The 12,500-nt window shown below is 40.1% G+C and overlaps 1 protein-coding gene across 2 annotated transcripts in view; it reads right to left on the reverse strand.

Moving 5' to 3' along the window:
* Positions 1-2,876: 2,876 nt before the first annotated feature.
* LOC138971309 (uncharacterized) overlaps positions 2,877-12,500 on the reverse strand; it is a 77,273-nt gene continuing 67,649 nt past the window's right edge. For both annotated transcript variants that reach the window (XM_070344028.1, XM_070344026.1), the window contains one exon: positions 2,877-5,696. In XM_070344028.1, the coding sequence (XP_070200129.1) occupies positions 5,011-5,696 (686 nt within the window). In that variant the 3' untranslated portion in view covers positions 2,877-5,010. The remainder of the gene's footprint in view (positions 5,697-12,500) is intronic.

Below are 12,500 nucleotides of genomic sequence, written 5' to 3' on the forward strand. Positions count from 1 at the left end.
ACCTCCTGATCACGGGACGCCTTAGCACTTGGCCAACCGTGCCGGTCATTTTTCATGGAGGTGACAGAAAGAGAGATAGAGAAAGAGAGAGAGAGAGAGAGAGAGAGAGAGAGAGAGAGAGAGAGAGAGAGAGAGAGAGAGAGAGAGAGTAGGTGTACATGTGAAAGAGAGAGAGAGAGAGAGAGAGAGAGAGAGAGAGAGAGAGAGAGAGAGAGAGAGAGAGAGAGAGAGAGAGAGAGAGAGAGAGAGATCGTAACTTAATTACAGGATACTGTTGGGTCTATTTTCTTAGTTTCAAAGAATACTTATGGTTGCCCACATTCTATACATTACTTATTGTCTCACATTGTCTAGTGTCATCATTTTCCGGTTCGAAACTGACATTCATTTTAGACGGTTCAAATACAACTGAATCCAAATAAACAAGAAAGGTTAGTTATTATAATGTTGAATTTGTTACAAAACGAAACATTCAAAAGTACATCGACTCACGTGTGTCCACTATAAAATATGTTCATTTCTCAGAACAGTGTAATGAGAAGCTAACATGCATAAACTCTAATTTTGCCTTTATGTTCATGGAAAGTTTACTCAAACCACACCCACACACTTAAAACACACCCACACACCCACACACACACACACACACACACATTATTATTATTATTATTGTGATCATTTTTATGCGCCTAATCTAGATATAGCCCTAGGCGCTTACATATTAATTTCTGCCGTTTGAAATGGAATTTTTCACAGACAGACAGACAAACAGACATTTTTTACACACAATATATAACGCATTCACATCGGCCAGTAAAGCTCAGTAGCCTATTAGGCGAGCATTCACACATACACACATACACGCACGCACGCACGCACGCACACACGCACGCACGCACGCGCGCACGCACGCACGCACACACACACACACACACACACACACACACACACAAACATGCACCACCACCCTCGTCTCGATTCCCCGTCTATGTTAAAACATTTAGTCAAAACTTGACTAAATGTAAAAATGAACACATTTCTGCCAGAAGAAGTTATGTCAAGCAAGCAATACATTTCTGATGCACTCATGCTTTGTATGTATGTTACAGTAAATTCTCGAAACTAGGAAATTTGCGAAATCCTTGAACATTTCAGTAAATTTGTGAATTTCCTGTTTCACTCGGGGATTTCACGAATTTCCTAAAAATTCTAGGAAATTTGCGAATTTCCTGAAATGAGCATGCCATTTTTTCACAAATTTACTGAACAATGAAAAACGTTTCAGTAAATTTGTACTAAAACTCTTAAAAACAAGAAATTCCTCCGAGGTAGGAAAAACACCCCCGTCAGAGAACTCAGAACTGTATTACATGCGGAGAGAGAGAGAGAGAGAGAGAGAGAGAGAGAGAGAGAGAGAGAGAGAGAGAGAGAGAGAGAGACAGAGACAGAGACAGAGAGACAGAGAGACAGAAAGACAGAGAGACAGAGAAACAGAGAGACAGTCAGAAGTCAGAAGTCAGAAGTCAGAAGTCAGAAATCAGAAGTCAGAAGTCTGAAGTCTGAAGTCTGAAGTCAGAAGTCAGAAGTCAGAAGTCAGAAGTCTGAAGTCTGAAGTCTGAAGTCTGAAGTCAGAAGTCAGAAGTCAGAAGTCTGAAGTCTGAAGTCAGAAGTCAGAAGTCAGAAGTCAGAAGTCAGAATGTTTATTCGCGTAAACACAGGGTCCATTGCGAAAGGGTACGTCGAGGTAGGAAAAACACCCCCGTTGGTCAAAGGGAAATAACCATTCTCACTGCCACCAACTGAGAAGGTTGTTTCCCTTTGACCATTAATATGTCACTCTTAATAACTCCCTAACCGTGTGTTTGACTGGTCCCAATTTTTGTAATGACCGTCTCAGGAATATATAGAACCTGTTCACCAAGTTTGGTGACGATCGGTCCGTTCATTCTTGAGATCTATATGCGAACACAAACAAACAAACAAACAAACAAACAAACAAACACATCGAGTGAAACCTATACACACCCCTATACCGGGGGTGTAAAAACAGCTCCGTCCATCCATCGTATCACGTGGTATTTTGTCGAGACTGGGTCGATGAATATGATGAGAGCCTCGAGTGACGTCATTATATTCATTCACCCAGTCGAGACAAAATGCAACGCGATAACATGGATGAATCGGAGCTGTAACGTATATATGGCATGATCAAAGTAAGTATAATTTGTCATGGGATGTGGAAACCAAGCATGGGAAATTCACCATGGGCAGAATAATCAACGCAAGCCTAGAAGTTGCAGATTTATATTTTGCTCAGGACTTACTACTTTGCCCTGGCACAACACATGGTTAAGCATACCATTTCTCACAAGAAATAATAACGTAACGTGTGTGTGTGTGTGTGTGTGTGTGTGTGTGTGTGTGTGTGTGTGTGTGTTGGTGTGTGTGCATGTCTGTGTGTGATTGGGTGTTAGTGTTAGTGTTAGTGTGTTTGTGTGAGTGCGTGTGTGTGTGTGTGCGTGTGTGTGTGTGTGTGCGTGTGTGTGTGTGTGTGTGCGTATGTGTGTATGTGTGTGTGTGTGAGTGTGCGTGCGTGCGTGCGTGCGTGCGCGCGTGTGTGAGCGTGTGTGTGTGTGTGCGCGTGTTTATTTCCTAATGGTAGGCGTTGCTATTGTTTGTCTGGGGCAAAGGCCGTTGTTCTATCATTGAGGTGGCAGGAAACAATTTAAGTAGCATATGTTTGAATGTGAAAATCCTCAGTCCGTGAATATGCTAACTTCAGATACGTACATTGCCTTCTTCACTAGCCAACAACAGTAATCTAGGAAGAGTTTACGTTCACCAAATGTTACATGTCATAACGAAATACCAATGTGTACGTGTATCCTTTTATTGTCTTCACCTTTGTTATCTTACACAAACTGAAACCTTTCCTATTTTTGTAATTTAAGAGCAAGTTACATTCAGATATAAAATACGGTTTGCCATTGTATGCTATGATGAAACAAAAAGCTGAGCAAAATCAAATTAACATCACACTAAAGCAAAATAAATGTAACAAATCAAAACTGAGGACATAAATCGAAAACAATATAATGAAGCAAAGACGCAATGCTAACTGAATCACACACAAAAAGGCAAATAATATACTCGCAAAACTAAATCAAATTAAGCATAACCAAACGTACAATTGATTGTATCTTCACACACATATCTACTCACAGTCGGACTTCATAAACTGTACACAGAGTATATATGTTAGCACATACAAGACTCCTTGTTGTACTTTCGCTTGCCACATCGGAAAGTAGGCCCAAAAGTTCACTTGACAAATATTTTTAAGATTGCGTTGAACGTTATACAAACATGGACAGAATTAACCCTTCTCTGACACACACCAGAATTTGTTTATACAACATTCTATAGATCAGTAACAGCTGAAGTATACAACCTAGTTTCGGAAATAATTGAATTAGCTTTACTTCAGAAATAAAGAGCATTTAAATAAATACATGCGTGAGTTAACATATGCAAAATATAAATCTAAAAGATAGTTGATGGGTGCTTGTTGTTTTATGTGCATTTTTATTTGTGTTTTGTCGTCTTGAAATCCTAGGGGGGCCATATGAGACCGATTCAGCATCGGCTTTATATACTGTGTTTTGTTCTCGGTCGATGTTTCAATTGATGGATGTTAGCAAATACCTTTTTGACCAGGACATAATACAACGAACCAAATTAAAGCAATTGATAAAAACATTTTTACTCATGAAAAAACCTCAAGGCAAGTCAGCATTAGTTGTAAAAGAATTCAGCTCAAGTATTTCAAAAATTAGAATGAAATGAGTGGCATTCTGAAAGTTACTGTCGGCATAAAACATAAAGTTGTGTGGGACGGCACAATTGTGAACATAAAAACAGTGCATGAATTTGAACACCATCAAGCAAAATGTTAAAAAGCAGTATACATGAACATAAGTAGATGCGATACATGGAACAACAACAAAATGAGAGGTAAGAAGAACACTCTTTTGTTCAACGACTGTCCGCAAATATTGGGACATCTGTACTTAATATGACGTGTACATTGAAGAAATGTAACCTCGAATTCAAGGAAGCAAAACCTCGATGCTGCGAAACTAGAATTGTTTAAAATAACGGCGCAGTCGCATGTTGCATGGTGTAAACTGTAATCGGGAAACACATCTTACAAGGGAAGTCAAGGACATTACAATTGTTTCCAAAGTAGACATTGTCATCCTTTTCATGTGATGTGCTGTCTTTCCTAGCCCATGTGTGTGTGTGTGTGTGTGTGTGTGTGTGTGTGTGTGTGTGTGTACACACATACACACACATAAACACGCACACGGACACACACGCACGCACGCACACACACACACACACACACACACACACGCACACACACGCACACACACACACACACACACACACACACACACGCACACACACATGCGCGGGCACATCTTTCTTTTTTCCTCACCACACAATTAATTTGTTTAAACCGTTCATTGGTCAGATGCTGCCTACCTTAGTTGCTCAAAAGAGGGTTCATCTGATACTTGAGATTCAGTAACAAGTCATTGACGGTAGCGGCATTGATAACAGCCACCGTTTCGCCGCTGGTCTCGGAGCTTCACTCTCACTTTTTTTCTCTCTCACTAGATATGACAGTATTGATCAGCCACCGGCCTCTCTCTGTCGGTCTAACATCTGTCTAGATATGACTGTATTGATCAGCCACCCCCTTTCTTTGCTGGTCTAACATCTGTCTAGATATGACTGTATTGATCAGCCACCGCCTCTCTCTGTTGGTCTAACATCTGTCTAGATATGACTGTATTGATCAGCCACCGCCTCTCTCTGTTGGTCTAACATCTGTCTAGATATGACTGTTTTGATCAGCCACGGCCTCTCTCTGTTGGTCTAAAATCTGTCTAGATATGACTGTATTGATCAGCCACCGCCTCTCTCTGTTGGTCTAACATCTGTCTAGATATGACTGTATTGATCAGCCACCGCCTCTCTTTGCTGGTCTCGAATCTTGTCCTCCAGATCCATACCGCTGTAGTCGCCGTCCGGGGCGCTCAGGTGGTCATAGTGCTTCTGGGGAGAATCCAGCTGCATCCCAGCCCTTTCCTTATCCCCCAGCTTGTTGTACATGTCGCTTGGTTGTTCTGGGCGAGACGAGGCCATCCCTGAGTCACCAGCCACTGGTTCGTAGTCTGAGGTTCCTGCTGCTGCTGCTTCTTCTGCTTGAGTAGATCGACCTGCTGCGTTACAAATCAAGGCAGATTGGTTCGCTTGGTGATCGGTTTTCCTTCCCTTCTTCTTCTTGTTCTCGGTGGGGATGTCGTTCTTCTGTTGTCCTTGCCCAGCTTGCTTCTCTCTCTTCTTCTGTTGATCTTTGTTGGGAAGAGCATACTCGTCATCTGGTCGCAGGCTTTGTTTTGTCTTTCCGTTCTTATCGACAACAGCGTATTCTTCGTCCGGTGGGGGAGTGCGAGTGTTTTCGTACAGATCGTCTGGTGCTGGCGCAGAAGGGTTTGTTTCGGTAGCGTTCTGTCCGGACACGTTGTAGTAGTCTGGAGTGTTGTCCGCATTTGTAGTGTTTCCGCTCATCGGGGGGATGGTGTCCATTGCTAGTTGGTTAGCTGAGTAGACTAAATTGTCGTGCCCTGCAAAAAGTCCATGAACGAATTGAACAAGGAGCGTTACAATGAAAATCCGAAGCCGATATACTGCATGTGCCGAAAGCTAAAACAAATAGTTACTTTCTGAAACATTTAGTCAATGACCATTATTTTGCAATTGTTTGTTGTAACAGAATGACAAAGTTTAAGGCTCATTGTGTCACTATTAAGCATCTGTGTTTTCAGTTTAGACACGAAGAAGTCGACATTCTTGTGTATGTTGGTATTATCATTTATACAACTTTTGATCTGTTTTGATTGTTTTTGTGTTGTTGTTTTGTTGTGTTTAGGTGTGTGTTGTTTTTGCGGGGGCTTGGACTTCAAAAGGGCACAGGTGTAATGACACTCCACAGTTTATCACAAGATCATTGTCAACGTGTCAATAGAATGGGACATATATATATATGACTAAGTGCCAAAAGGTGCTCACAGAACAGAAGACGACTTTGTTTTACAATAAAAATGTTTCTAAAAACGTGTGTCTGCTGAAAATTGGTGTGTGTGTGGATGAATGTGCGAAGAGATAGTGGACATAATTTCGTGTGTCTGACTTGAACGGTTTTGAAGTTATCTTTGTTTAAAGTCAAAAATAACGCCAAAACCGGCCATCTGAAAACGGACATCGTGATACCTCGTGTTTTGAATATGCCACAGAAAAATAACAAGAAGCACAAATGAATTGCATTTAGTTTGATTGAATGCCTGAAACATCGCTTTACAGACGAGACCAAACGTCAAATCTAAATCTCGAGAGAATTTGTTTTTTTCGATAACCGAATTTTAAGGTGTCGCACGCAAGATGTGTCGTCATCACGGCATACATTTTTCAATCGCAGATATTTACTAAATTTCTTTTTCAAAAACTCTGGAATTGATGTCGACACGTCAAGCGATAACGGTGTATCAAACTGCTGTCTTTCAAGTAATCCAGCAAAGACTGCAGAACTTTTGAACAGCATTTTTGAAAACGATTTGAAAATTTCGTCATATCTTGCGTGCGACAAAATGTTCGGTAATTAACGGTTATTTTCTTTTAAAAACAAAATTTACATGTACAAAGATCTACTTCATCTACGGAACCACGTGACACATTCTGTGTTCAAAATTTGTGAAGAAATCACGAACCACGAATGCGCTATCAAGTGTTGAAATTATGTCGTCAACATCTTTTCAGATCTTGCGTGCGACACCATCTTGCGTTCAACATAAAATGTCACTACCTTATCGAGTTTAATGGGTAAAACTAACTATTTGCTGTCTTAGTTTAATCTTCTTAATTAAAAGCGTAATAAAACCGAACTTCCAAGATGAATTTTAATTGAGATTAGCGAAAGAGCGGGCACGCAAGTCGACCTTAAAGTAAAAGAATGATAACACGAGCGTTTGTCGCGTTGTCTTGCGTGCAACACATTGTCCAAAAAGGAAAATGTATATTTTTCTCAGACGTTTTTTAAGTTGAAACCTTGAAACTTCACACACATTTGGGGTTTAATCGCCCCCATGCATGGTAAAAGTCTTGTTGACCCTTGTCAGATTTCAAGGTCACGGCTGGGTCACATGTGGTTCCGAAAACGGATGAAACATATTTTTTCAGAGATTTTTGAAGCTAGAACCTTCAAACTTCAAACAACGCTTTTGCTTAATGATTGTTCAACATGGAGAATTCAAGGTTGATCCTTGAGAAATGTGAAGGTCATAGCAGGGTCTCGTGTGGGTAAAAAAAAAACATAACCTTTTTCTCAGAGTTTTTCAAAGCAAGAACCTTGAAAGTTCACATTTTTGGGCTTAATAGCCTCCATACACGGTTAAAGTCTTGTTGACCTTTGTCGAATCTCAAGGTCACATATGGGCAAATCAAAAACACGAAAATGCATCATTATCTCAGTTGTTTTTAAAGGGAGAGCCTTCAAACATCACACAACTCTCAATGATTCTCCGACTTAAAGAAGTTAAGGTAGATCCTTGTCACATGTCAAGGTCACGGAAAGGTCTCGTACGGGTAAAACAAACAAAACAAACAGATAATATTCATTTTTTCAGCTTTGTTGTTAGCTAGAATAGAGGCACATGCCACCATTCCATTCAACATGACTCATAGAAATGTATGATGTATGACGTAATTGCATTGTGTGTAATGACGCGGCTGCCTCTGTAGTTATTCCAGCCTTTGAAGAAATGGCGTTTTTCCTTGCTTGAACACATTTTTTAGAAAATATCCTTAAAGGATCTTTAACCTTACTGTGACCTTGGAATTTGATGAGGTTTAATTTAACTTGCGTAGTGTGCCAAGTTTCAAGGCCCTAGCTTCAAAAACATATGAGAAAACCTCATTGAAAAAATGTATATGTTTGACCTCAACGCGACCCTGCTGTGACCTTGACTTTTTCAACCAGACTTTAATCGTGTGTGAACATTATACACTAGAACTGTGTGTATTTTCAAAGCTCGTGCTATAAACGCGCTGAATAAATTGAAAATATTCCACATTTGGACCAGATGTGACCCCGCTGTGACCTTGAACTTTGACAAAGATTAACCAGCAGGTCACTTTTAATGAGGTTTTATAAAAATGCTGAAAGTATGTGAAGTATGTAAAGTCTAACTGATCTAGTATTAAAACATGTAAGAAGTGACAACGACAATTTTCCAGTTTGCAAAGGAAATTTAACCTCGCTGTGACCTTGAAATTCAATGTTGTTTAATGTGATGTGCACCATACCTGGAGGTCATTATACTTTGGTTGTGTGCCAAGTTTCAAAGCCCTAGCTTTAAAAACGTGCGAGATAACCTTAATGCTATGACTCAGTGCCGTTTTGAATGATATAACGAACAAAATTATCGTTATTTGTAAAATCATTTGGGTAAATTTATCTTTTCTTTTCGTAATTGGGTTCCAGCATCTGTTGTCTTAACAAAAATCCCAATATCAGTCGTGTTTGTCAACTTTTATTTTTTAGCCCCTTTGTCCGCTTTTCGTGCGCACCTTTTGGCACTTAGTCATATATATATATATACCCGTTCATCAAGAAACAGATCATGTGTATAACGTGGCAGTATTCAGACATATGGTATTTAGTGTAAGCCTGAACCCCACGGCCACACATTATCTGCAGTAACTCTGACACTTGATTCGGCCACAACTTGTAAATAGCAATTAGAAGTACCCAGACACTCATTTCTTAACTATTAATATCCTTGCAAAAACAGTGAGTCAATTGGAGTCACTTGATTATCTGTGCCTAGTTTGAGCTTGTTGTCATTAAGATCTGCAGTGTTAGCATGCATCTTAACTCAAAATAACCAAATAAATAACGTGTGATATGTGGCAGTCACACAAGACTAGTTTGCTTCACTGCAGTGTACGTGATACTGTGAAAGGTGTATTCCGGTGTAGCAGTCTATTTTGAAGCAGCCCAGTTTGACCGGGAGGTCATTCTGGGCTAGCCCAGAATGACCTCCCGGTCATTCTAGGCTAGCCTATTTTGACCGGGAGGTCATTCTGGGCGAGTCAGTTTTGACCCCCCCCTAGTCAATTTTGACCCCCCCTGCAAACTTGAAGAATGAGTACATTAAGACCTTTAGAAACAATATGTATGCATATATGTATATAACTACATATATCTAAGGTTTGAGGGGGGGGTCATTCTGGGCTAGCCCAGAATGACCTCCCGTCAAAATCAGCTAGCCCAGAATGACCCCCCGGTCAAAACTGACTAGGCCAGTCAGTTTTGACCCCCCCCTTTAAACTTCAAGAATAAGTATTTTAACTTTCTAAACCGAAATAAATGTAAATATGGACAATATTTGTTAGAAAAAGGATATTACAAGAAAAAAAAAAGAAAAAAAAGTTTCCAAACTTCCCTTCGAACTTCAAGAATAAGTACACTAGGACCTCTCAAAACAAAACATACGCATGTATGTATGCATCTATGCATCTCCCCAGGTTAGGGGGGGGGTCAAAATCAGCTAGCCCAGAATGACCCCCCTTCAAAACTGACTAGGCCAGTCAGTTTTGACCTCCCCTTCAAACTTCAAGAATATGTACTTTAGGGCCTTTTAAAACAAAGTATATGTATATCTGCACACTATTAGTTGGAATTTTTTTTTTTAAATCGGAAAAAAAACTTACTTAAAAAAAAAAGTTTTTTGACGCTTCCCTTCAAACTTCAAGAATAGGTACACTAGGTCCTTTTAAAACGAAATGTACGCATATATGTATGCATCTATGCATCCCCATAAGTTTGGGGGGCAGTCATTCTGGGCTAGCCTAGAATGACCTCCCGTCAAAATCAGCTAGCCCAAAATGACCCCCCGGTCAAAACTGACTAGGCTTCAAACTTCAAGAATAAGTACGTTAGGACCTTTTAAAACGATATTTGTTGCAAAAATGATCTAAACAAATAAAAAAAATTGAAAAGAAATTTAAAAAAATTAAAGAAGTTTTTGACACCTCCTTTGAAACTTTAAAAATAAGTACACTAAGACCTTTTAAAACGAAATGTACAAATAAATAAATGCATCTATGCATCTCCACAAGTATAGGGGGGGGGGGTCATTCTGGGCTAGCTGATTTTGACCGGGAGGTCATTCTGGGCTAGAATGACCCCCCCCCCCCAAACTTGTGGAGATGCATAGATGCATTCATTTATGCGTACATTTCGTTTTAAAAGGTCCTAGTGTACTTATTTTTGAAGTTTCAAAGGAAGCGTCAAAACTTTTTTTTTTAAATTTTAATTTTTTAGATCATTTTTCCAACAGATTTTGTGCACACATACATATATTTCGTTTTAAATGGTCCTAACGTACTTATTCTTAAAGTTTAAAGGGGGGGTCAAAACTGACTGGCGTAGTCAGTTTTGACCGGGGGGTCATTCTGGGCTAGCTGATTTTGACCGGGAGCTAGCCCAGAATGACCCCCCCCCCCCAAACTTGTGGAAATGCATAGATGCATTCATTTATGCGTACATTTCTTTTTAACAGGTCCTAGTGTACTTTTTTTTTAAGTTTAAAAGGAAGCGTCAAAACTTTTTATTTAAAAAAAAAATTTAATTTTAATTTTTTAGATCATTTTTCCAACAGATTTTGTGCACACATACATATATTTCATTTTAAATGGTCCTAGCGTACTTATTCTTAGAGTTTGAAGGGGGGGTCAAAACTGACTGGCCTAGTCAGTTTTGACAGGGGGTCATTCTGGGCTAGCTGATTTTGACCGGGAGGTCATTCTGGGCTAGCATGCGTACATTTCGGTAGCTAGCCCAGAATGACCCCCCCCCCCCCCCCCCAAACTTGTGGAGATGCATAGATGCATTCATTTATGCGTACATTTCGTTTTAAAGGGTCCTAGTGTACTTACATTTTAAGTTTCAAAGGAAGTGTCGAATGGTGGGGGGGGGGGGGGGGGGGGGGGTCAAAACTGACTGGCGTAGTCAGTTTTGACCGGGGGGTCATTCTAGGCTAGCCTATTTTGACCGGGAGGTCATTCTGGGCTAGCCAAGAATTACCCCCCCCCCAAACTTGTGGAGATACATATATGCATTCATTTATGCGTACATTTCGTTTTAAAAGGTCCCAGTGTACTTATTTTTGAAGTTTCAAAGGAAGCGTCAAAAAAATTTTTTTTTTTTTTTAGTTTAAAAAAAAAAAAATTTAGATTATTTTTCCAACAGATTTTGTGCACACATACATATATTTCGTTTTAAATGGTCCTAACGTACTTATTCTTAAAGTTTGAAGGGGGGGTCAAAACTGACTGGCGTAGTCAGTTTTGACCGGGGGGTCATTCTGGGTTAGCTGATTTTGACCGGGAGGTCATTCTGGGCTAGCTGATTTTGACCGGGAGGTCATTCTGGGCTAGCCCAGAATGACCCCCCCCCAAACTTGTGGAGATGCATAGATGCATTCATTTATGCGTACATTTCGTTTTAAAAGGTCCTAGTGTACTTACATTTTAAGTTTCAAAGGAAGCGTCGAATGGTGGGGAGGGAGAGGGGGGGGGTCAAAACTGACTGGCGTAGTCAGTTTTGACCGGAGGGTCATTCTGGGCTAGCTGATTTTGACCGGGAGGTCATTCTGGGCTAGCCCAGAATTACCCCCCCCCCCAAACTTGTGGAGATTCATATATGCATTCATTTATGCGTACATTTCGTTTTAAAAGGTCCTAGTGTACTTCTTTTGAAGTTTCAAAGCAAGCGTCAAAAAAATTATTTTTTTTTTTTAGTTTAAAAAAAAATAAATTTAGATCATTTTTCCAACAGATTTTGTGCACACATACATATATTTCGTTTTAAATGGTCCTAACGTACTTATTCTTAAAGTTTGAAGGGTGGGTCAAAACTGACTGGCGTAGTCAGTTTTGACCGGGGGGTCATTCTGGGCTAGCTGATTTTGACCGGGAGGTCATTCTGGGCTAGCCAAGAATGACCCCTCCCCCCAAACTTGTGGAGATGCATAGATGCATTCATTTATGCGTATATTTCGTTTTAAAAGGTCCTAGTGTACTTATTTTTTAAGTTTCAAAGGAAGCGTCGAAACTTTATTTTTTATTTTTTTTAGAGTTAAGGGTTTTTGTTTTGTTTGTTGTAATATCATTTTTCTAACAAATATTGTCCACATTTACATTCATTTCGGTTTAAAAAGTCTTAAAGTACTAATTCTTGAAGTTTGAAGGGGGGGGTCAAAACTGACTGGCCTAGTCAGTTTTGACCGGGGGGTCATTCTGGGCTAGCTGATTTTGACCGGGAGGTCATTCTGGGCTAGCCCAGAATGACCCCCCCCCACACTTGTGGA

This window comes from Littorina saxatilis, linkage group LG7 (assembly GCF_037325665.1).
Source record: "Littorina saxatilis isolate snail1 linkage group LG7, US_GU_Lsax_2.0, whole genome shotgun sequence".
Classification (NCBI taxonomy): domain Eukaryota; kingdom Metazoa; phylum Mollusca; class Gastropoda; order Littorinimorpha; family Littorinidae; genus Littorina; species Littorina saxatilis.